Source organism: Cyprinodon variegatus, unplaced genomic scaffold, assembly GCF_000732505.1.
Source record: "Cyprinodon variegatus isolate N-32 unplaced genomic scaffold, C_variegatus-1.0 Scaffold829, whole genome shotgun sequence".
Lineage (NCBI taxonomy): Eukaryota > Metazoa > Chordata > Actinopteri > Cyprinodontiformes > Cyprinodontidae > Cyprinodon > Cyprinodon variegatus.
Genome location: NW_015151282.1, coordinates 60,248 through 86,045, shown reverse-complemented (window position 1 = coordinate 86,045; position 25,798 = coordinate 60,248). Strand labels below are relative to the sequence as shown.

The 25,798-nt window shown below is 36.8% G+C and overlaps 2 protein-coding genes across 2 annotated transcripts in view; both read left to right on the top strand.

Annotated features, from left to right (window-relative positions):
- Window positions 1–6,141, top strand: LOC107098986 (CB1 cannabinoid receptor-interacting protein 1-like). The gene is made up of 3 exons (XM_015396902.1): window positions 1–500; window positions 2,468–2,612; window positions 5,361–6,141. Exons 1-3 carry the CDS (start codon window positions 322–324, stop codon window positions 5,523–5,525), a joined length of 489 nt encoding a protein of 162 aa, XP_015252388.1. The 5' UTR covers window positions 1–321; the 3' UTR covers window positions 5,526–6,141.
- A 4,429-nt stretch (window positions 6,142–10,570) lies between these two features.
- Window positions 10,571–25,798, top strand: part of ppp3r1 (protein phosphatase 3 regulatory subunit B, alpha) — a 40,583-nt gene continuing 25,355 nt past the window's right edge. The window contains exons 1-2 of the mRNA XM_015396904.1: window positions 10,571–10,890; window positions 22,263–22,302. Of these exons, the coding sequence (XP_015252390.1) occupies window positions 10,888–10,890; window positions 22,263–22,302 (43 nt within the window). The 5' untranslated portion in view covers window positions 10,571–10,887. The remainder of the gene's footprint in view (window positions 10,891–22,262; window positions 22,303–25,798) is intronic.

Sequence of the window (25,798 nt, the reverse complement as noted above, 5' to 3'; positions counted from 1 at the left end):
AAAATTTCAGCACCAAGGACAGCTGTCCAGCAGAGACTCGCGTGAGGAGTGAGGGTGGGTGTGTGCAAAGGGGGAGTGTGCCGTGAGAGAGGGAGATATTTTCAGAGGGGACAATCAAGGAGAGCATTTGTTGGGATTAGGCCCGTGCTTTAGGTTGGAGTGGATTACCCCGGGCTGCTCTGGAAATGAGCCGCGCTTTATCGCCTGATGAGCTTCTCGGCTTCTCCGTCCGCTCCAACTGATCACGGCACCTGAGGCGCAGCCTGACTCTTCCCCTTCGCAATCACCGCCGAGGCTTCTGCCCTCTAGCTGCATGGAAACATGACCGACGTCCCCCAAATCGTTAAAATCGGGATTTCCCTGAAGATACTTCCAAATAACGGCGCGGTGTTCTTCAAGTCGGACGGCGCTCGGTTCGGACAGACGCGGACCATCAAGCTGCTGACAGGATCCAAGTACAAGATCGAAGTGGTGGTGAAACCAGGAGCAGTTCAGGCCACGTAGGTATTCACTGGATCTTCCTGATCAAAAAGGGCAAATCATGGGATGCAAAACCAACAGGTATCATATTTCACAATTGGTTTTCTTTTTTATAGAGCGAATATTGTGAGCTCGGTGCACGCATTCTGATTAATAATGTTCCCAAATCATATAACTGTCTTTTTTGGGGGATATTTCCCCACAAAAACGCATAAATTCATTCTGCTATATCTTCTGGTTTACAAGACAACAGATGCACCAAAACTGTGGATTTTAATTGAAAAAAATAAATGTAAAAATAAAATAAATGCAATTTTTAGTCAAATAAAAAAAAAATATTAATATATAATAATTCTTGATTGTTATTCTAGAAGATGAAAGTAAATGTTGATCAGGTATTTTACTATAGAAGTTGTTATTTTTTTGGTCCAACATTTTGACAAGTTCATCAAGGCAAGTTTAAAGCTGACTTTACATGCAGCACCTGAACGCAACACAAACAGGTTCCACGTCAAATCCACCAAGGATTACTCCAGGATGCAGGCCTTTGTATGTTGTGTCAACGGTCTCTAGTGGTTTGGACTGGTTATGTAATGAGCGCAGCTGTACCGCCATGTCTGCAAATAAGGATTAGAGACGGATGTTTGGCAGTAATTCTGTAAAACATGCTCCTCAGTAAGAACGTCTGAATGTAGGTCACACATGATGCAGAAGAGCTGTTCAGCTGAATGTGGGGCATGGAGCACAGCTGGGAACATGCAGCTGTCCTTTATGCAAATCAATCCCAATTTTTTTTTTCCCTTTCCCACTTTTATTGGATACAGTCCAAATCACGAACTACAATATTCAGTAGGAGTTTTAGATTATACGTTGTAATAAAAATATCAAATAAATAACTTTTTTCTTTAATTCATAGTAGAGCTGCAGGATATATTGGATTTAAAATCAGCATCGGAAAATTTGGGGCATTTTTTAAGCATATTGGTATGATCATTAAAAATGTACCCATATTAAAAATCAATATCTGTATTTGCTGGTTTTCATTTAGAAGGGAGGGTGGAGTGGATTGGTCATGTGGTATTTATTTGGTCATGTGACATTTATTGGGGATGCTCAGCGGAGCAGTGGGTTTGCACTGCTGCCGTGCAGCTAGAAGGTTCCAAGTTAAATTCCCGGCCCCAGGTCTTTCTGCATAGAGTTTGCATGTTCTCCCTGAGCATGTGTGGGTTCTCTCCAGGTACCCCGGCTTCCTCCCACAGTTAAAAAATATGACTGTTATGTTAATTGGCTTCTCTAAATTCTCCTTAGGTGTGAGTGTGTGCATGATTGGTTGTTTGTTCTGTTTCTCAATGTGTTGCCATGTGATGGACCTGGGGATTGGTCCAGAGTGTACCCTGCCCCTCGCCCGTAGGCAGCTTACCATCGCAACCCCGCTTGGGATAAGCGTGACAGAAAATGGATGGACATTTAACCTGATGAAGCTAAGGTGTTGAAGGTGTTTAACTGAAGCATGTCAGTGCTGTGTTGGTCATTCATATGATATACGTTATGGGTAAAATCGGCTATAATAGCATTATTAATATAGAATTGTAGATATCGGCCCAAATGATGATATCAGTTCATCCCTAAGTCATAGTGTGACAATATGATGATGACTGAATTCAGTAAACTCAGTTCCATCTTGAGGATTCATATTTTGCTTGAGCCATTTGACACAGATAAAATTTTCAAACCATGCACTAAAAGGTGTAATTGTTTATCAAAAGGTGGTTTTGCAAACTATTTGCCCAGTGAGGGTGAATAAAAAAACAAAACAAAAACTAATTCATCACTAAACTTTAAAATAATACTATAATAATGTTGTTTAGTAACAGGAAATAATTAGTTTTGGTAAAGTTAGTTTGAATACAAGACACTGTGTACACTGTCTACCGTATGTGTTTGAGTTTATTAATATGAGTGTGTTTTGTGGTGTTTCTGGCTGCAGTTCAATGAGTGTGGGTGGAGTGACCTTTCCCTTGGAGCAACAGTCCAAAGACCCCCAGTCTGTGGTCTACACTGGTCAGTACGACACCGAGGGGGTTGCACACACCAAGAGTGGAGAAAGGCAACCAGTTCAAATCAGTATACAGGTATGGGTGTAATACATATATGGAGGGTATTTAAATCTATAATAGAGCATGAATTCATCAAATTAGATGTGGATTATCAATATCCCACTCTCATATAGAACGGAATATCTATTTGTATATTTAAACTTGAAGAACGTTGTTTTCTGCAAATATCTAACAACAGCTCTTAAATATTTATTGATGTGTGAGTTCACAGGTACATGTTGGGATATAACAGCTTGATTTTAATACTGAATATTAATATATTCCTAATAATCTAAAATATAAGTAAAAATAAAAATAGTAATATTATAAATGCTTTGTAAAAGTATTATTAATATTAGCAAAGAGAAACTTCTAAACTAATAATAGTACATTCAAGGCATAGTAATCTAATATATGCATGTTTTATTTCTATCTTTCAAACAAAAATACTAGTTATTAGGTTTAAATACTGTTGTAGCAGACAATATGGCTGAAGCTAGTGACACTTAAAGTCATATTTAAGTCTTTTTGATTCATTTTTAGCTCTTATTAAATAATCATTTTCTTGTTTTCTGTTGTTACATGCTAAATAGAAAAGTAAAATATTAGGCATTGTGTCATTCCTTATCTAGTGTGGTCACATCTATATTGGTCTTTTTTTGTTAGTTTTTTTTCGAGGCAATCCGATGAATTATTGGGTCCCTTACAAATGTATTCTGTTTTTGCTTCTTTAGGCAGGCTTAAAGGTTTCAAATCATGAGACAGATTTTAATGATAGATAAAGTTAACTTCAGCAGATGGAAAATGCAGCTTTTGAAATGATTCATTTCATTTAAAGTTAAAGGAATCCTGTTGTATATGTACAAATATACTACTCAAAATAATAAGGAAAACATGTAAACAACACAATATAAATTTCATTAAATTAAACTTATGTGATATCAAACTAGTTTGCAGTCAATATCACATGCTGTTATGCAAACTGGGGGATTGTTGGCCTAGTGGGTTAGAGGAGTGTGCTTGTGCTCTGAGAAGGTTGAAAGACCTACAGCCTCCACTGTTGGTCTCTGAGCTAGACCCTTAACCCCACACTGCTTCCTAAGCGCCACACAATGGCTGCCCACTGCTCCCCAAGGGGATGGGTTAAATGCAGAGAGGGAATTTCCCCACTGTGGGACAATAAAGGGATTTACATTACACAAATGGAATAGAAAACAGGTGGAAAGTATTAGCAAGAAACACTCAATGAAGGAATTGTTCTGCAGCTGGGGAACAGAGACCACCTCTCAGTACCTATGCTTTCTGACTATTTTGGTCACTATTGAATGTTGGTGGAGCTTTCACACGTGTGTTGTCCTGAGACGGACTCTACAACCTGCACAAGTGGCTCAGGTAGGGCAGCTCATCCAGGATGGCCCATCAGTGTCAGCTCTGGCAAGAAGGTTTGCTGTGTCTGTCAGTCTAGTGTCCAGAGGTTGGAGGTGCTGCCGGCAGACAGGCCAGCATAGGCAGGCAACAACCCAGCAGCAGGACCACTACCTCTGCCTTTGTGCAAGGAGAAACAGTGGGAGCTCTGCCAGAGCCCATCAAAATGACCTCCAGCAGACCACAAATGTACATATATCTTCACAAACAGTTAGAGATCAATTCCATGAGGATGATATTAACTGTTTGGCAGTAGGTCAGTAATTTCTTTGGAGGGCTGCACACCCCTCCATGTGCTCACCAGCGGTAGCATGACTGCCATTAGGTACTCAGATGAGATCCTCAAAGTTGGATCAGTCTCTAGTGTGTTTTTACACTTAAATTTTGTGTGTGATTCCAAATCAAGGGCTCTATTGGTTAATACATGTAAATTTGATTTCCATTGATGCAGTTTGTGTAACTTATTCAATGAGTATATTTCATTTATTCAGATTTGGATGTGTTATTTGAGTGTTCCCTTTATTTTTTTGAGCAGTAGTCCCCACGCTGCTAAAACCTAAATTTACAGTTTTTTTTGGACAGACAGTTAAGTTCACTTATGATATCTACACCTGTGGAATCAAAATATAACCCACCTGGCAGCATGAAGTGGGCTGTAGGCTTAAAAAAAACAAACAAGTTTGCACCAATCAAAAGAGATTCAAGGACAATTTAGAAACAGGGCCACTGATTCATTAGGAAATTAGTGAGAATCATTATCTAGAGAAAACACAGAACAAAGCCTCCATTAGTTCAAAACAACATATAGGATGTGAAATGGCCCCCATATGCCTACTGTTAGGTATGGTAGAGGATCTGTGATGCTGTGGAACTCTTCCATCAGGATTCTTTAGAATCCCTGAGCATTATGAGTAAAAGCCTTTTAGAAAAATAGAAATTGGAATTTTGTTGGGTTTCAGCACAGAATAGTGATTCATCAATATGATTAGGGCAGAATTTATTATTTATATTCCCCTAAGCAGGAGAGGAAGGTATGGGAGGTTGTAGAATGAAAAGATTTTTACACATCTTTACTAGGTGTGATCATAATTATCATGGTTCTGTGTATTAACCTAAATAAAGTGGATCAGTTGTGTGGTGTGAGGAAAATAAGAGTTTAGTACAAGCTTGCCTCTTTTTATTTTGGTGGAAACATTTGTGTAAATGCAAAATAATGCACCATGCGGTTTGTGGTAGCGCAAGATTATGATCAATATGTTTCTATCTGTAAGCACTTTAAATCATCCAATACTCTGTGTTTTTAATCATAAGTCATCATGGCAGCTTATGCATGAATCTCTAACCATACTCCTGCTTCAGTTTGCAGAGGTGGGATCGTTTGAAACCGTATGGCAGGTAAAGTTCTACAACTACAACAAGAGGGAGCACTGCCAGTGGGGCAACAGCTTCAACAGCATCGAGTACGAATGCAAACCTAACGACACGCGCACGCTCATGTGGATCAACAAGGAAATGTTTGTTTGATGGCCGGAAGCGGGAGGAAAGATGTTGGGGGTGTGTCTGTCAACATGCTCTCCCTCCTTCATCCGTCTGTCAGTGTCAGAAAAGACGAAGCTCTTTGCAGTGGAAACATACCCATCCTCTTCTTTTCTGTGAGAAATTGCATATGTTGCCATGAAAATACAAATGTGCGTGAAGATGATTCTTCTGTCTCTTTTTGTGTTCCAGAACATTGGAAATAACAGTTAATTGTTAAAAACAAAATCCATATATATGTGTGCAGTAACGTAACTGTGTTAGTTCACCTGTTTTTACATGGAGTATGAGTGTTTGTTTTACAGATGGTGCTACAGATGTGTTTATCCGTATGTGTGTGTTTTTAAACTACATGCAGTACTGCAGAAATGTCTTAAGATACATTATTTATTTATTTTGATTTTTTTTTTTGTTTTAAGCTGTTTAGCACTGACCAGAATTCAAAGAAATTCACCAAAACCAATGATTTGGTGTTGTCTACCTTTAACAGACAACCTATGCTGCAAAAACTATCTAAAAAAAAAAAGAGTTAACATTTAAAATAAATGTATTTACGCTCAATTTGAGAGAGTAAATAAGATGATCTGCCAATAAATTGAGTATTTTCCCTTTAAAATAAGTTATTTAGATATTATGCACTTGAAATGTAAATATTTTAAATTTAAATTGTCTTATTCCATTGGCAAAGAGTCTCCCCTGCTCAGTTCAAGAAAAAATGCGTTTAAAGTTGATTTATTTAGTTTCAGGTTTGGTGGAAGTTAGTTGAGGACCCAAATGCAAAGATGAGGATGCAGAGATGAGTTTTCCTGATTTAATTAAGGTTCCAAAGGCAGCAGAGGGAAAACAAGAAATACGTAAGAACTCAAATACAACCGAAAATAACTAGAATAACACAAAATGGAAATAAAACCAATGAAAACTCAAAGAGAAAACTTAAACAGAACTAAAACCATGACACTAAGATTTCAACTTTTTTTTCTACAGTGTAGCGTAAATTATTTGTAAACTAGACCATTTGTTGCTAGCATTCTATTAAAATAAAATATTTTTAACATATTTTAATTAGCTAAATCTGAGCATAATATTAAATATATGATTACAGTATGAAGTCATAGAACTTAAGTACCGACAAGGTGATTCCAAAAGATGTATTAATGCGGTGCTAGCATTTTGTAAGAAAATAAAAAGATAAAGAAAAAGAGGAAGAAATAATTGGAAATTGTTACTTTATCAAAACCCCTTGTAAAGTTCACAAAATAAAATGTGGCTGCTTTGAATCAATGCTGTTAAGGGCTGGGAGCTAAAAAAATTTCTATAACATAAACCTGCAGGGATTTAGAGGAAATGCCATAAAATGATTGGTGTGTTCAGAAAGTTCCTTGGTAGCATTTCACCAACAGATTAGGAGATTTTGTCCCCATATACTGAAGGAAACCTTTAGTGTGGAGCTGAGATACATTTTTCTTACTGGGCTTTTAAGTAAATAGAGGGACTCTATTTTTTAGCCTCTATTTCTGGAAAGCTTACTTTAGGAGGTTACAAAAGGACACCCCCATCTACTGTCCATTCAATTGTACACTGGCTGTTGGGTTAATGGGAAATTGGTTGGCTAATCCAAATGTGTGGAATAGAGACCAAGGATCTCTGGAGGATTAATTGTGTCTCCCATGTGGGGCTGCAACTATAGATTATTTTGGAAATTGATTAATCAGTCGATTATTTTTTCAATTAATAATCAGATAGCCAAAGTTTCCTTAAAAAAGATTCTTTATTAAATTAAACCAGGTGAAACAAAAAATGTTCCACTTAAGGAGTTCTACTGTAGATAGAGCATATTGACTAAAGAAAAACTTTTTTATTCTTAAATGCAAAATGTTTTATGTATTTTTTACAATATTGATATAATTACTGCTCTAAGTGGGTTGCTCTGTCAACTAAAGGCATGTTTTAGAGTCTCTATACTCCAAATAACAATTAACCGATTACTGAATTAGTTGAAGATTATTTCAATAATTAATTAATTGCGATGAATTGTTTCAGCCCTACTCTCAAGGTATGTAGTGGGTCATGATGGGTTAGGATAACTCAAAAAAAACAAGAGTTGATCATGTTTCCAGTTATGGTCGGATTAAGCCAGAGCTGCCCTTCTACTGGTTCTTGAGTTCATGGACACAATGTTCATGCATAAAAAAGACGTGTGGTTTGCAAACTTGGGGGAAATATCTATTCTATCTGAATATGGTTCTCCTTGTGTCCTTAAAACATAACGTTTAGCATTCACTGCAGCAATCCGGAACATAGGATAGGGTCAGTTCCCCTATGGTTGAAGCCATGGCTCCTCTTTTTTTCCTCTACATTGCTGTCTTCAGGGCCCACTGCTCTTGCAAACCTGAATCAAAGGATTGGATTACATCCTCTCTTCTCCAGAAGCCTGTTATCCACCCATTACAATATATATCCATAATATTTTACTCAGGAATGTGGCATAAGGGAAAAAACATGCAAGACAGCTGTTGTGAGGACCAGGTGTGCAGAACACTGCTAGGCCAGGGTTCTCCCAGGATTCTCCCAAACCACGGTTTGGAGAATAATATTGCTGGAGAGATCAAGGTCTGGGTTCTCAAGCTGAACCAGGTTCACCCTGTTCTTATATAAGTGGAAGACAATAGACAGATATATGGACACGTGTACATTTTTTGTTGTTTGGTTTTTGTTATTGCTGCCCTATGGACCAAAGTCTAATTAATCAGTTATAACATATGTTATGTGTCACTATATGAATGTGAAATGAGGTTCTAAACGTATGTGTTCTAGCTTAATGTGCAGATGTGTTCTTGTCTACAGCGTGTTTGTCCTCTCTACCTCTCCTGAAAATACTTGGCTTTGTTTCTGTGACAAAGAAAAATAAAATATGTTCTTGGAATTTTCCAACTTTAAATAAACTTATTTATTGACTGTTTTTCTTTTTATATTTCTTGTGATATTGTAAAAAACAAACAAAAACCCCCCCTGAATTTTTGTACAAAAAGCCCTTGATTGTTTTCATCCCGTGTGCTTTTTTCCCCCCGACAATTCTCAGTGAAATTGATCTATGCAGACAATCAAGAATCAAGAACAAAATGACAGAATTGTGCAATATGCTCTTCTGGTGGTCTTTATATTTAGAAGTCTTTCCTTTTGTGAAAGTGGTGTTTATTATGTCATTATAATAAAATGAAAACTCATTTTTTTTGCATCTGTTTTCTTTATTGAAGCATTCTGGGTTTTTTTTCTTTTCATGGTTAAATGCTAAATTATGCCTTTTCATTGCTAAAGCAAGTCATTTAAATAGAATTACCATTAGCATTTGAGTAACTGAAATAATATAAAACACTGCAACCAGAAATGAGATGAAATCTACTTTAAAGATATTTCAATTTTTTAGCTGGAAGGAATTAAAGTGTTGATTGATTTGAAGCTCAGATTATGATTGATGCATACTGCAACCCTGAAAAGTATTAATTCCTATAATAGTAGGCAAGTTTTTAGGATGTAAAAAATAAGACAATCCTGCATCATTTTAAATCCTGTTCCACCTTAACAGGCATTTATAAATGGCAGGCATTATAGATGTTTACAGTTAAAGCCTAAAATGTGTTCAGCCTGGCCTGAATAATCTGAGAGTTTAAGATTAGGATGATGGCAAGAGGACTTTCCAATCTCAATGACCAGAAACTCACCTATGAGAAAAGATGTCAAGATAGCAGAGGAGAAAATCCAAAAAGCTTGTCAGTAATTCAGGTTAAGAAGCACTAATGTTTAAGTGTCAAGTGTTCCCACTTGTAACTGGGTAGGGTAGACAGACAATTTTTACTTAACATTAAAAGTAAAATAGATGGATTAGTGCTTTCAAATTGATCATTCTTGTACATTGTTTTATTATTTTGTCTGTTTAAATTGTTTAAGAATCAAACCTTGGGAATGAAGGAAAATTCCTTATATTTAAACCTGGCTGAGCTCTAAATCATGTTGTCTTGATTGTATACCACAACACTCTGTGAAAAAGGTGATAAATAAAAATACAAGAAAGAAACTGGTCAGTCAGGCATCAAGAGGTTAAACAAACACTGAAAGGTTGAGGAATGTCTGCCTAGAACTGTTTTGATTCTAAAGGTGAAACAATATCTTACTTGTTTTCCCCATATGAATTAAAGTGAGGAGTAATGAAACACAAAGTGAAATTTGTTTATATTTATTTCTATCTTCTAACGTTGTTAAAAAGTCTAGTTAAAACCTTTTTGAAATATGAATTGAAATGTTAATCTCCAAATTTGACAATCAAGCAAAAGAAATAAAGAAACCAATACAAATATGCTGGTGAAGAATCTCAGTCATCCAGGTCATAGTCATTCAAAAAATAAAAAATAAAAACAATCCACTGGACTTGGTTTCCAAGTTTGATGATGTTTCGCTTCCTATCCAGGAAACTTTTTCAATTCAAAATGTCCGAAATAGCGTTAAGTTTGAGGTTTTATTCAGTAGCCCATAAAACAAAAACAAGGTTTTGATGGGCTACTGTATAAAACCTCGAACTCAAGGCTACTCCAGACATTCTGAATTGAAAAAGCTTCCTGGATAACGTTTGTTAAAACCTTTCAGAATTTTTTTTTTCTTGATAATGCACTTTCCAAAGATAAAAAAAATAAAAGGAATAGACTATCTTCCTGCAGGCTGCTATCTAGGGATACACCTAGAGTGGGGACCAGGAGTTTCTATCAGTCTCAGATAGATCTATCTCAGATAGATAGATAGATAGATAGATAGATAGATAGATAGATAGATAGATAGATAGATAGATAGATAGATAGATAGATAGATAGATAGAAGCAATTAAAAGAAATATAAAAGGCACTTCAGTTGTAATATTTATATTTCTCTCTGTGATGTGTAAATTCAACCACCAGGTGGCACTAAAGCACTGGACTGCTTTATGCATGACTTTAAAAAAACAGACGTAGAACTCGAATCTACAGTACTGCCGCACCTCCCCCTCCCGTTGGCTGTCTCCCTCCGCCCCTCTGCCACCGCCTGCTTGTCAAACCGAACCTCCTCCTCCGCTTACTGTCCCCTCCCAGCGGCTCTCACTCCCTTCGCCACTGCAGTGAAAGCCTCGGTTACGGAGAGAGACAGCGAGGAGAGCCTGAAAGCTGGGTACAAATCCAGGACTAGACCTCAGAAGAGGCACCACTACCGTGTTGTTGGTTTTTTTTTTTTGGTACCGTTCCCCCCCTCAGCTCGGCGGCCCGCTGACTCTTCCTGCTTCACCGCTTTTCCGTTCACATCGCCTGGATTTCATCATCCGACCCGCAAGATGGTAAGCAGCAGAAGCAACGGCTCCTATTTTCAGCCTCCGCCGACTGGTAAACACACCAGTTGGCGGGCCTGTGGTCTAATGTGTCGAAAAATGTGTCGTTTTCAGAGCTTCTTTTCCGCCATGAGTGTTTCGCTTTTAGTGAAACGGTCGAGAAACGTCGAGCTTTGGCGAGGAGGAAACGCTTTTCTTCCCCACCTTTGGCTCCAATACCCCAGGGCTCTGCTGACAGTAGCCTGCAGCTTGTGGCCCAGATATTTCTCATCCCTTCTCTACATAGCCCACGCTCTTATTAGCAGCCAGGGCCTCGTAAATTAGTTTTAGTGACAAAAATACACGCTTGTTAGATCTGGGTTAGCGGTTAATTCTGACCCACCTAGCAGGAAAATGCACCGACTACTCCTGTAGCCTTAATAATGACCGATATTTCTGTACATATAGGAAGCACGACTCGGTGTGTGGAGTTGCTGCATTGTATAATCACGCTGCATATGCTTTGAATGTTAAGCTGAAGGCGTTTTAAAATCAATTACGTTTTTTTTTTTTTTTTTTTGGAGGGGGGAAGCTGATACAGCAGGCCATAGCATTGCTACACTGCCACACACTGCCTTGTTGTAGTAACTATCAGGCGATCAATCTGCATACCTGAGCTCATTTGCATCATCTAAGGCAGGGGTCTTAAAACGTTTTCCAGGCCAAGGGCCCACAAACTGATGGCCCCCCTATTTGTAGATGGTGTTTGAAATTTTGTTAAACCAAACTGGTCCTATAGTCACTCTATTACAGATAGAATCCTGTAAAGAAAGTAATTTGGCCCTGGGATTATTAAGGTATTTCGGATTCTGATTCCTCATTGATGTGACAGGTGTTGTGAATGAAATGTGCCCTGCTTGAAAGATCAAATGTGTGTGTATTGATCATGGGCGGTTCTAGACGGGGCCCAACAGGGGCCAGTGTCCCTGTACTGAAGACATGATACTTAAAAGAAATTCTAATGATGATATGTGCTGGAACAGACATAGTTGCTGATAAGTTCTTTGGATCTATTTCATTTTTTTTTTCTTTACTAATTCTGTTTTACTAATTATTTAAAAACAATAAGGTGATAGTTTTAGTGCTAATGAGATAGGATCCCAGTTTTCATCTGCTAAATGTTTTTTTTTCTAAACAAGTTGCTCTAATTTTTACGGCTGAATTTATCAGTTTTTCTTGAGTTTTAATTCAGAATTTACAGAAACCTGTCATTTTAACTTGAATTAAGTCAAAAATATGTAAAATTATGAATGCATATGGACCTAATAAGAAATAGAATTTTAATTAAACCTAATTGAATATAAATTTCACTTCATGCAGCTATCTCAATATATTTAAATCCCTTGCCCAGTTTTTTTTTTATTTTTTTATATCATGCTTTTCTGTTCCCCCATGAAAACACATTGGCCCCCTCCTGACCCCCTTGAACATTTGGTCTAGAACCGCCACTGGCATTGATGACTGAAAGACATCTTCTGCCTCCATTTATCTTTTTATAACAGTTTGTTGAATTCATGTTAATGTGTATTCAAAGACATTTCAATTAGTGAAAAATTTTGGGTGTGGGTATATAAAAACAAGTCTAATCAACCAAAACTTTCACGACCCCCATGCAGTACCTCCGTGGACCCTCTGTTGAAGACCTCCGATCTAATGCATCGTGATCCAGAGCGTAATAAAGATATGTCATTTTTTTAAAAACAAAAAGTGTAATTGTTTTCCCAACATGACGTCAACCCAAAAAATGCTGCAAGATATTTAAAAGACGATAATGACTGTGTAATAATGTGTAAATAAGGAGATTGCTTATTTAAAAAATGGTTTTGAATTGAATGTAGGCCAAAAGAAATGGTCTAACTGATAATTGCGATCAGGTAGGGCACAGGACATTTAGTTTTTAATTAATTTATCTGCAGGAGTTTTTTTAGGTTAGGTACCAAATATTTTTTAATTGGCTCAAATCTCACATAGTCATGTCAAATACATACATGTGTTTTTTTTTCTTCCTCTATTCATTAAATGTCTTAAAAATAAGAACACAACATTTGGTTGGTATATAAAAAACAATCACACAGGTTAAAAAGTGACAGGTTTGGAGTATGAGCTTTCATATAATTGTTAAACAATTCTAAGATTAATAATTCCTTTAGCTCCTTCTGGAAAGTAGCTCAATATAATTGAACTTTATTGATCTTACATTGGAGAACTTTACCTCTGTGGGTTGCCATTGTGGGGCCCCCAGGGAGCAGTGTGGGGTTAATGGTCTTGCTCATGGAGCCAGAGTGAAAGTCTGTGGGAGTGGGACTTGAACTCAGAACCTTAGGATTCCAAACTCTATGCTCTAACCACTAGGCCACCACTGCCCACAGGTTACCCAAGTCAAACCGGCGGGTTCCTGATACAACCTTTTCATTTCTGATACAGTACTGCTTTACAGCTTTGAATATTTAAAGATAACAGAATCATTCATATTTTTATTGCTTATATTTTAGTGAATAATAATAGAAAATGTTTGATCAAGTGATCTTTCTCAAACAGAGAACAGTAGTCAACAACATTAGGTATGAGAAACAACGGACCCTTTTCTTATTAGCAGAAAATGACAAACTTTAAACAAAAGTGGATAGAAGCAAATTGATTCAATGAGTGTTCTAATATAGTAGATTTTAAAGGCATGTTGATATATTCCACTATTAATTTTTCGGCTGATATTTGATCAATTTCCAATGACAATATTGGATCAGCCCTAGTTTATAGTTCATTTTTCATTTATAAACCTTTTATCTGGCATCTAGATCATCTAAGAGAGAGTCAAATACTGCGCTACAAAAGTATTTAATTTTGACCGAATCATATTCAATTAAAGACATTTGGTTTTATCACACATTTCAAAAATAACATCAACTAACATTTCAATAAAATCTGTTTATAGTAAAATAACTGAGTCTATGTTTGGGGGATTTTAAGAATAAATATTCCAAAGTTTTTTTTAGATGTCAGCCTCAGGTCTGTCTCATTCATCTGTTTATTCTTCCTGCTAAAATATTTCCCAGTTTAACTGTAAATGTTTCACCGAGCAGCCGCAGAAAACGCAGTAAGATTTTTACACTGTTGATGTGTCGACCTTGTTCGTATTTTCATGGCTTTTACAGAAACTATCCGCGGTTGAGGTTAGCGATCTCATCATTTGTGATGATGTTGAGAAATAAGGTGTAGAAAAAATTGTCACCTTCCTCTTTCTCAAACATACCTGCCCTGAAGGTTGCACCATGGGAGAACTACCTTTTGCTCAGATTGTATTTAACTTGCCGGCAGATAAAGAGATGTTAATGTCCCACCCACTTCCTGTAGTGCATGGCAGTTATAAATAATTTTATTAGGTCTGTAGATATGATGCTGCGTCCACGGTTGTTTGTTGACATCGTTGACTATGTTGATGAACTACCTGTGCTGAGGTGTTATTGGTGGTTTATGACTCCACCTCCCTTTGGCATAAAGCTTCTGCCAAATCTTCCCTTCATTTGATAAAAGTAAATACCTGTACTATTTTTTGTTTTTTTTTTGTTTTACTTTGGTGAAACTTAATTCCTCCACATTTCCTTTGCTATCTCATTTATCAGCATTTGCAGATTGAAATTATTTCATTTTCTGGGTTTGTTAATGCGCTGCTCTAATGCCTTCGAGGCAATCGATGTGCCTGTTAGGCGTGGTTAGCACATTATTTTAAAAGGTGAATCAGCCAGGGGATACCCTGGATGCTCTGAGAAGATCCTCTGGTGTGAGTGGCAGATGCTAGTGTGACTAATGCGGAGTTCATTTTCTTTTTATGTTTATTTATTTTTTTGATAAGATAAAAAATGTTGTTGTAAGTAACTCTTAAACTAAGGGATTCTGCAGAATGTGATTGACTCCAGGCAGTGGATTAGTCAGCAGGTGATCTGATTCATATCTCGACTTTGCTCTTTTATGACAGCGGTGGTGACATAATGCTCTTAGATCCCTCTGATAAGCCGTCTCTGAACTTGTCCTGCTTTGCTTCCGTTTAAGAATAAATGTCCTGTACTGTTAGGAAATAGTCCCAGGGTCGGTCACTAGGCCAGGAGAGAGAAAGCAGCCTGGAACATGTGCCTAAAATCAGTGACCTAGTTATGCTGGCAGCATGAATTTTGATTGCTGTGTGTAAACACTGATTGGTTGCTCTGTTAAAGAACCATTGAAGGAACTCTTTTCATACACATAATTTGAAAACAGCATAAGCTTCAGTCCTCTTTCTCAAGTTTCAGATTGGATCCAATCAAGCTGAAGGTGTACAGCCAATATATAAACCTGTTATGCTTGTATTGCTTTCCAGAAAAGGGGCCAAGTCATGAACTCTGCCTTTGAAAAAACACCAAAAGCCATATGTTTGTGTTAAATACAGCCGTACACACCAAGCATGATGGTGTCCTTGGGTGTTTTTGAGCCTGGAAAGCATTTCAACAGACATAAACATTATTGTACGCCGTTGCCATCAGCAGGCAGTGCTTACTCCCACACCTTTCAACTTTGCCTTTAGCTCCTGCTTCAGTGAACACCCACTTTGAGATTTGATTCCGAGCGTCAGTCGTCTTACCTCTCTTTATGTCTGATTTGATTTATTTCCTCTTTCTTGTTAGACCACTGTAGCAACACGGACTTGCATGGCTCTATTACTTCCAATATTGATATCGTATCGCCAGTCATTTTGTGTCTTTTTTGGTGGATACAGAAAAACGCTTAAGTTCACCAAAAAAATGGAACAAAAGTGAAGTGTAAAACACAGATACACTTTCGTCATTTAATTGGAAAACCTTTGTGTGCAACCAGAGTGAGCTACTGGTGTAGGAATTCATGAAGTCACGGGTGATGACTGGGCTTCTCTTAAAGAAGGTAGAAGTCCCACCGATTCACTTGGAAGAGAAGATGAGAATATCTCCATGGAATCTTGAGCTGTTCAATATAATGAATCACAGTTGTCGTCGCTATCTCATTTAGGGCTGAAACAATTAATCGTGATTAACCGATTATCGAAATAATCGTCAACTAATTTAGTAATCGATTAATCGTTAACTGCCGTATAGAAACTCTAGCTGACAGAGCAACCCACTTAAAGCAGCAATTATACCAAGATTGTAAAAAATGTGTAAACATTTTGCTTTTAAGATAGTCTTTCTCGCCTGTCAATATGTTCTATCAAGCACTCCTCAGGTGGAAAAGCTTTATTTTCACTTGGTTTAATTTCATAAAAAGTCTTTAAGGAACCTTTGGCTATCTGATTATTAATCGAAAAAAATAATCGACAGATTAATGAATTTGCAAAATAATTGTTAGCTGCAGTCCTTATCTCATTATGTCCAATATCTACTTTTTTCCAGCTTTCATGGCATTAATTTTATATGTTGATGGTATAGATGTTGATGTTTAATATGTAAAAACCCCAGAAAAGTAGAAATGATGATGGCAAACAAAAAAGGCAGGAAAGCAGATTAATTTCAACTCACATTTTCATGCTTTAATAATAATGTTGTAACTGGGTGTTTTGCTAGTATGAAGCAGCCCTGTTGTTTACAGAGATCAATGATGTTGATGACATGAAGGCCAATGATTTTTTTTTTCTTTTTGTCTCACATAAATTAAAAAAACAACAGAATGACATCATAGGATGAACTCGTACTGCATCCAGGCAAAGATCATTGTTAATGAAACAATGGTTTCCTGCCAACAATGATGTCTGTGAATTCAAACTCCATAAAGTCAGTGCTCCATTATGTGAACCGTATAAGCTGGTTCCTAATTTTATACAAAATGTGGCATTGAAATATATTTTAAAGTCAAACTATTGCCTGTTTGCATAAAGAACTAGGGGAAGTGGATCAAACTGACGTCGTCTACAATGAAGCTGTTTTGGAGAAAAAAATAAGGCTGATATATAGAAGTGAGCAGCCGCTTGTTTTTACTTTACTGCAACAGAAAAAGTTCAGGTTTTGCAGAAACATGAATAATTTGGCCAATCTATATAATCTGGATGACTCTAGGTGTTTTTAAGCCAAATCTAAAATATTGTATTATAAATTTAAATCTCTCCAGTTATTACGCTAGAAAAAATGAAGGTAACTAGTTAAGATATTCTATTTTCTCTATTTTTGTGTGTAACACCTGCCCTCAATAAATGAAGCCAGTTAATTTAGATTTATAAACCAAGACAATAAGTATGGAGATGTGACATCCAAAACAAAGTGGATGTTTAGTGGAAACCATTGTCCAAGCATCTTTTTAGTTTCACTTTTTATACTAGTGAAGATCAAAGTGCATAACTATACAACTCAAAACAAATATATTAGCAAAGGCCTTTACAACAGAGCGAAATCATTACTAGAGGAAAAAATCAAATAAGTCGAACCCATTGCATTTTGATTCTGATAATCAATCAATCTGGTCAAGCTAAATTTCTTTCTTTAAATTGGGAAAAAGTGATTAAATCTGAGGAAACCCAGCTGGTTGCAGCAGCAGCTCCTCCTGTACTGTATACGAACTGGGAGCTAGTTTCACAGAAAACGAGCCTAATAACCAAAATATCTATATCGCTGCCATTCTACCTTTAGAACTGTAGGAACTACAATTAAAAACCTGGTTTTGAGATATTTGGTTACAGCCAGACGATGTTTCGTAGATGTATGAAAAATGCACAGTTGATAAGAAATAATGGGGCTGGATATAAAAACCGCAATTACATTTATGGGGGATTGCTGGAGATTGACTGGATTAACTCTCCATCTCCAGCCTTTTGTTGGAAAAAAAACACTTTCAGATCAAAAATAATGAGGAAACCACCGTTTATACTTTAATTTAAGCTGACATGCCCTCTTTTGGATAAAACAAACTAAACTGTTGAAAGGGAAACTAGCTAGTAAGAAGGTTCTAGCAGTGTTTGGTTTTATGGTATTTAGAGGCCTTTAAAACCTTTTGTAGAAAGGCGTGACTTGGAGTAGGAAATGGCTGAGAGGATTAGCTCTGCTGGAGTTCCTTCAGCCAGCTCAGATTTAGCTAATTATTTTCATATTTTCCTTTGACTCCTAAAGCTGGAGCAGTTCTGCAAGGCGCAGTGAAAAATCCCACATACATGCTGTAACAGAGAGAAGGGATGGTTTAAGTGAAGGCACCCCCACTCTGGCAAAAAAAACACCAAAACAGGCATTCCAGTAACTATTATCTTCAGCTGCTCTTTAGTCTTTGCTCTTAATTAATAATTAAATGAAAAAAAAACAAAAAAACTTTGGTTATAGGATGTAAGCATAATCTTATTTCATAATGCTAGAGTATGTAGCTGCTCATAAAGACAAGAACTTTAGTTTCCTGGAAACAGCATTTTGATTTCAGGTTTTTTGTATTTTTCCAAATGGACTACTCCGATCATTTAGGGATGTAACAATAAAACCATCAACAGAAAGTTATTTTTCTTTAAAGTTGATTGTTAAAAGTTACATTTCTCCCGGCTGGTAAATGGCACACTCGCCCGCTCTGCACTGTTTGCCAATCATAACCGTTAGGGGGACCCGTTAGGGGACCCGTCATCGTCTGTTTGATGCTAGCCTACTGTTTAGATCCTTTAATATGTATAAAACCATTTTTTTTAATATATATTCCGTAAATTTATAGTTTTATTCTCCACCAGTTTAGAAATATCATAGTTTTTAAAAATGTATCGCTTTAATGAAGAACCTCAATATAATTTTTCATTAGATATGGATTTTTTTTTAAGTTCTCTCTTAATTCTTATCATTTCTAAATTTGGTTTTGCAAATATTTAGATTAAAACCTCAGATTTTTCTTTGTTTTTTTTATGCATGTTTTGAATTAAGATAAACTTAATTTTTATGTATGTTAGATTTATTTTGATTCAAAATTCATAGAAAGTGCATCAGGTAAATCTATGGTTATACCAGGTTATACTAAAATCTCAAACTCAATATCGATACCCTGCAAACTTTTCGATTCTCAATACCATTTCCGATACTGTGAGGAAAGGAAATGACAAATAGTTAAAGACAAATGTTTTTGTTTTGCATGAGAAACGTTCTGAAAATAGATCGCGCTTTATCAACTGAATCATAGATGCTTGTTGAATAAATGTAAAAATAATCCAAATACACAATACCAAAGTTATTCATCTGACTTAAATGGCTTTATATATTTTTTTTTGTAAGACTAGCTTCAAATGTGTCTTTCATACCAGCTTTAGGTCCTCGTATTTGAAAGACTCGTTCCTGTTTGTGTGGATTAAAAGAGTTTATTACATGTGTTCTTTATTGTGATGATGGGTCAGGTGAAGCGCTTCCAGACCATCCGGAAGGTCATTGGAGCAGATCCATCAACACCCAACAATGAAATGGAGACCATTTTGTGCAAACTGCAATATCCTGCTGAGCATGTTAATGTAAGGAGGAATCAAATGAAAGTACTGTAAGCTCAAAATCAAACCGACAGTTCATTTTACAATGAAATGTTTGCTTTAAATGGCATTTTTATCTATTTGAGTCAAATCACAATATTCATGACAGATTAGCTTACCACTAAAAAAATTGACATACCTCCTGCTTTTCAGTTATTTCATTTATTGTCCTGGATTTCCTAATATATTTTTGATTATCAAAAGAAGAATACAAAGGTTGAGGAAAGTACTTTAGCTCTGCAGCTCTGCATGCACTGTAATAGCCTTTCATGTTACGAGTCCTGCAGGTCTATAATTAGCCAGGTTTTTGGGTCGGCTGCAGTGTTGCTACTGAACCGGCCACTTTGCCAGACTCTTCATTATGCAAAACGTGTTTTGTGCGCAATGGTCTAATTGATTCTGAATGAAGCATGCATTATTGATGAGCAACCCAGCCCATCTCTTTCTGCATCTGTTCCCCTCTATGTATGCCAGAAACAACTCTACATTCCCCTTTGTTTAGTTTCTGTTTGTTTGTTTTTTTCCCTTCATTATTTCTATGCATCAAGGGATTCGTAGTAGGAAGACATTACAAAAGTTACTTCTTGATGGCAACATAACAGAACTAGCACCTCAGCCAATAAAGCTGTAATCCCTCAAACCAATCTCCTTTTCCTTAAGACTCTTTACCTGCAGAGACCCCAGGGTTAGCACTTTAACAAGAATGAATATCTGAGGTGTAGTAAAATGACTGAAGCTTATTTAATCTGTGTTTTTTAGGTTAAGATGAAAGTGTTATTGAATTGCATCTGAAGTATGCTAAACTTCTCATGCTTATAAGTGTTTATATGTCCTTATAAAAATACCTTTTTTATGTTTTTTTTTTTCAGCACCAACTTATTTTATTATTAAAGTCTTAGGAATGCTAAATCTTCCCTACTTTCATGTCTAAAGAGCACTCAAATTTGACAGAAGTTTAAAAGTAAAAACAAATGACTATTTTGATGTATTTAGTCCAGGACTTTTTGCCTCTTCAGATCAATAAAGTTGTCACAATTAACAGCAACAAGATATCAAAATGGGAGCTTAGTGGTGCTGTTTGTTACGTGTTGAGCTACTTCAAAACTCCCAGTGTTGAACTGGTTGATCCCAGCGAACGTGAAGCACTTTCACAGAGGAAAACCATATACATGTCAAGCACTGATGTCTGCGCCAGTGGCTGACCCTGCTCTCCCGACAGGGTGTCAAATGCTAAGGCGCTCTCCCGGTTAATCCCGTGTCGCCTCTTTCTCTTCGTGGCTCTTAAAATACCGCAACTTCTGTGTCAAGCCTACCTCTTTGTTGCAGCAGCAAGATGAAACCACATGACATAACTGGGACTTTTTCATCCGATCTGTTCTGCAGTATACCATTTTTATATTTGATTTATTTACTTTTTTTGTTACCGGTCTGCTTATGGTCAGTCAAACCTTTTTTTTTTTTTTTTTTTCATTTAACCAAAATATTGCTCAGCTGGACTCAGTAGCTGGCAATTTAAAAGATAGAAAAAAACAAACTTAATTTTTATTTTCTACCTGGTTGAAAAAAGCTAAAACTTTTGCTGTACATTTGGCAGTTGAAAAATAGTCAATTCCTTAAAGTAGCAATGGACTCCTGGCCAGCTGATCTAAAGGATCGGCTGTAATTTGGCTTCGGAGAACACATCCCATCAATCCCAGCACCTTGGAAAACACTTTGCTCATTGGCTAACGTATTCAGCATCACCCTGCCAGCGATCCAACCATCTAATTTGATGCTGCTGTTTTGGATGAAGTGAGAACCTGATGTGAACGTTGAACCTGATCCAGTATTACTCAACGACTTTATCTCTTTACAGCAGTGGTTCCCCACCCTGCTCCTTTATTACTATTGTCCTGCATCTTTCAGATGCTGTTAATTATCCATCCCTTGAGGCAGGTGTGCAGCAGTGAGGAGTGACCCAAAGCGCGCTGGATAGTGGGTCCCTGAGGACCGATATAACAAAAAAAAAACTATGCAACTATTACTACAGAATACATGCATACATTAACATATCACTTTAAGCCTTTTTAACTTGCACCCAAAACTAGTTTTCACTTCAACAAAGCACACAGTTTAAAATCAAATCATTATTAAAATTATTCCATAGTTTCACGTCAATAACTGAAACACATCTAGATTTTATTAAACTTTTCTATTTGGCGTATTCAAATGTTTAGACCTTTACATTTATATTAACACTCAACTTCTGAACTCCAGATGGCTGACTATAGGTCAATGCTTTTAACTTTAGTTCCATTATTTTTATATTGGAAATATTAATGCATTTTAAAGAGTTTGCTTAAATTAATTGTTTTTGTGGATCTAACTTGAGCAATGAAACAAATTGTTTTTGTGACCTTGCAATATTATTAATTGATGGCAAGTAGGGTCTTTCTGTCTGAATTGTATTATTGCTTGAACTTAAACTGTTGAAGTAAAGTTTAAGTAAACTTTTCAGATTTTATAAACAATTGGGGGAACCTGAGTTAAGCTATAACAAACAGAAAAAAAAAATGTACAATATATTCTCATCATTTAAAGCTTTAAAAACACTGTTGTCAACAAAAAAATTTGGTTTGCACTTTTCTATAAGTTAATTGTGTATTTATTAATTATCCCAGGACACTGTAGAACTGTAAAAGCGTTGCGTCTGGTTGCTCCAGAGGTTTCTGATATCTGAACCTCAATTAAACATCATTACCTGACAAAGTTAAAATGGTGGATTTAAGATCTGAAATCCATCATTTGAAAGCTCATTTGGTTAAATGTGTTGTTGGAAAACATATTCTACATTTTAGTATTTTAAGGTTGAATCTATTTCTTCTTTATTTCCTAGGGAAATGAAGCCAGTTACCCCCTGGAGATGTGCTCACATTGTAAGTATTTTTACTCTATATTTAATTGTCTTGATTTTTATTTAAACCGATTCTTTTACAGCTTTTATGGATTTAAATGATCAGGTAATTTAAAAAAAAATTGTAAAAAAATCTATCAGAAATTTTAGTGCTAGCAGATATCACACATGTAGATGGTTTAATATTGTTTCTTTTCTGCTTCCCCTTATTTTTATCGCTTTCTGTAGCACCTAATACATCACAGGTAGTAAGAGCCTGGATGTAGAGTATTTAAGTTATAAGCCAACATTTCTTGCACTTTTTTATATGTGCAGATTGCATGCAGCTGTAAATTAATTATTAATTTCAAAATATAAGTGCTGTCTAAATAGCACATAATAATTTCCTGTAAAAGGAAAACTAAACTTTTGCACCCAGTTATATCATTTTCTTTGTTTAGATATGGAAGCCAACCTTCCTGTGTTTGCCTACTCCAGTTGTTACATAACTTCACACAGCAGACTCTGTTACATGCTCAACATCAGCAAAGCACATACACTAAAGTAATATTCCTTTTTGTTGATCATCATGACCCTGGATATCAATCACTCAGTCCTGTTTTGATATCACACCCTCATCAATCCATGTACTGTATCAGTTGTTCTTTTTTACCCCCTTATTCTGTTTTTTTTCTTCTTAGAAAAATGTGGCGCAGAAAGTCAACATTCTGTGCTTGTCTTTCAGGATACAGAAGGTGTTTTAATTATTCATTGAAACAGGTTTTCTCATTAAACAAAAAGAAAAATGGGGTAAAAATATTGAGAGCTATACAAGATGCTAGGATTGTAGAATTAAAGAGTAAAGGAATTTAAAATTATCTTTCTTTTCTTAGCTTGACTGCTACCTTCTCCAACTAACCATCCATTAAATTACAGTTGCACCCTACAATTATTTTTGGACAGACAAATTATCATTTGGAAATTCTTATCTGTTTGCAATCAATAGATAAACCAGCAAGACAAAGTGAAATTTTAATCTAAAAATACCACTTTAAAAGACCTGCAGTCTTGATTTAAATCAACACCTTCATCTTCAGTACCAAGTTATCCGTTAGCTTAGCTCCTGTGGTACAGGCCTTCTGTTCACTGACCATAGTGGACTTGTTTGGTGTCGCCACCTTTATCAAATCGCACCAGAGATATCGGATCAAGTCAGCTGACTGATGATAACTCTGGTATCCTGAATATCAACCTGATGAACGGAGAAGTTCCTGGGATCATAGTGCAGTTTAAATGTCTGGTGATGCCTTGGATTCAGATTCTAAAGAAGACATTTTGTGTGTTGGTAAATTTCCTGATGCCTAGAGCTGCAGGATGAACAGAATCACAGCACAGCAATTTAATGCTGCCAAGATGCAATATTTGAAAGGTTACAAAAAGCTCAGGATCACTTAACCATCACCATACTTCTCTGTAGGTAGCATTTGTTTTGTTTTTATCGGTATAGGCTTCATCGCTCTTCTCCACTACAACTATGCTATAGGCCAGAAAGGTTCCAGTATTCGTCGCTGTTATAAACAGCATCCTGCAAACTTCTGTGGTTTATTCAGTTGAGGTGGAGCTGACCTTCCTTGGACCAGTAGTACTGATGAACATATTCGCTTTCTAGGATAGGCTTCTGGTGAAAACTGGCATCAACTCTTCTTTCAGGTCTTATCAGTCAGTTGAATATTTTCAGACACCTACTTCCTCTTCCTCTTTCTGCCACATCCATGTAACTGTTTGAGGGATTTATGGGGACCTTTTAACATGGTCTCTGCTCTTCTCTTGACCATGTTTCTGACCTGCATTGAAACCAGTCATGCTGCACAATATACTTTCTACAGCTGGATGTGGAGAACCAGCCTAAAAAAGCACCACTGCTGCATGTGTTTAATGAGCACTGAGACAGTGACTGGTCCCTCTGTAGTGTAGGTGGTCTTTGGGGACTATAACAGTGTGTATAAATGAATGATGAGGTCGATATATAATCAGTCAGTTTTAAATCAGGTCTTTGAAGATGGATGCACAGATAGTTGGTGCCACAGTTCTAAAAGGTATGTAGGAGGCAGGGGGTGGGGGTAAATGTCCTTTGTTCTCTTAAAAAGTGATTTGATGCTATTATGGTCACACCAAAGAAGCTGAGGTTTTAATATTGTATGAAGCAATTCTAAATGCATCATCTCAAAATGGAAAGAAACATGGCAATTCAATTAAACTGATTGGATGGACTATAAGAACGTTAATCAAAGCAGTAGCAAAAAGGCTTATTAGCTCTGCAGGAGTTTTGCAGATTAACAGCTCAGCAGGGAGAATACATTGATGGAGGAATGGCAAGAAGAAAGGCCTAAAAAAAACACCAAAGCTGCTCATTTGTCGTCCTAGACCTTCTTTGTTAACTGGTGCATGGTCATATTGGAAGGAGGGGACATCTCCAAACTTCCTGAAAGGCTGGGAGCAAAGGACTAGAATCTCCTGTTATGTTGAAGTATGTAGAGTTCCTGTCACTGGAACCAAGCCCAGCGTCTTAAAAACCCAACCCCACAATATAATCCCCCTCCACCAAACCTTACACTCTGGATGTAAATTAGCAAGTTTTCCGCAATCTAGCAGATGTAGAAGTTGTTTGTTGTTTATTAATATGCTCTGTACTCATTAAATAAATGAAGTAATTTTAAAAGTACAGTCAGATAAGTACTATTTTCTGGCAACAGCCATACTCTGACTGGGCCTTAAGATTGACAGCTGGAGAGGCTCAATTCATCACTTCAGAGAAGGCGCCTCCACTGCTCTCCAGTCCAGTGGAGGTGTGCTTTACAGCACAGCATCGAAATTTGGATCGCACTCAGTGATGTATGGCTTGGTTGCAGCTGCTCGGCCATGGAAACCTTAATCCACGAAGCTCCCACTGCACTGTTCTTCCGCTGATCTGAACACTGCATCAATTCTGGAGGTTTGCACTGACTGCAGAATCTATGCGGCTTCTGTACTGCCTAGAAAAGGTCCACATACCTAGCTGCTTGATTTTTATAGACCTTTTGGTAGTGGAAGTGATACCTGATTTCATTTTGGAGGTATGGGTATCTGCCTAAAACAGCTTTTTTTTACCTACACAGAACTCTGTATTGAGCTCAAATCCTGACCACACCATCCCCATTATGAAACCCCATGGTAGTGGAAGCATTATGGTGTGGGGATGCTTTAGTTTACTATGGACAGGGAAGGTTGATAGGATGGATGTTGCTAAAGATGTGTCTGTACTTGAAGAAAACTTGTTGGCAACTGGAAAAGACTTTGATTTTGAAATTTTTGAAACTAGAGCGACAATGCAGTAGTTTAAATCAAGGCATGTGTAAAAATGCTCCAATGAAACTCTAATGATTGATTAGATACAAAAATCTCAATCAAAACATGGCTCTACAAAGATTGGTGAACTAAAATCCTTATCTATGCAAAGCCTTTATTTCCTTTACATATTTGAACTCCCTGCATTATTTTCC

Coding starts and splice junctions, on each gene's coding strand:
- LOC107098986 (XM_015396902.1), top strand. CDS start 322: ATGACCGACGTCCCCCAAATCGTTAAAATCGGGATTTCCCTGAAGATA. Junction 501..2,467: donor CCAGGAGCAGTTCAGGCCAC/GTAGGTATTCAC, acceptor TTCTGGCTGCAG/TTCAATGAGTGTGGGTGGAG. Junction 2,613..5,360: donor CAGTTCAAATCAGTATACAG/GTATGGGTGTAA, acceptor CTCCTGCTTCAG/TTTGCAGAGGTGGGATCGTT.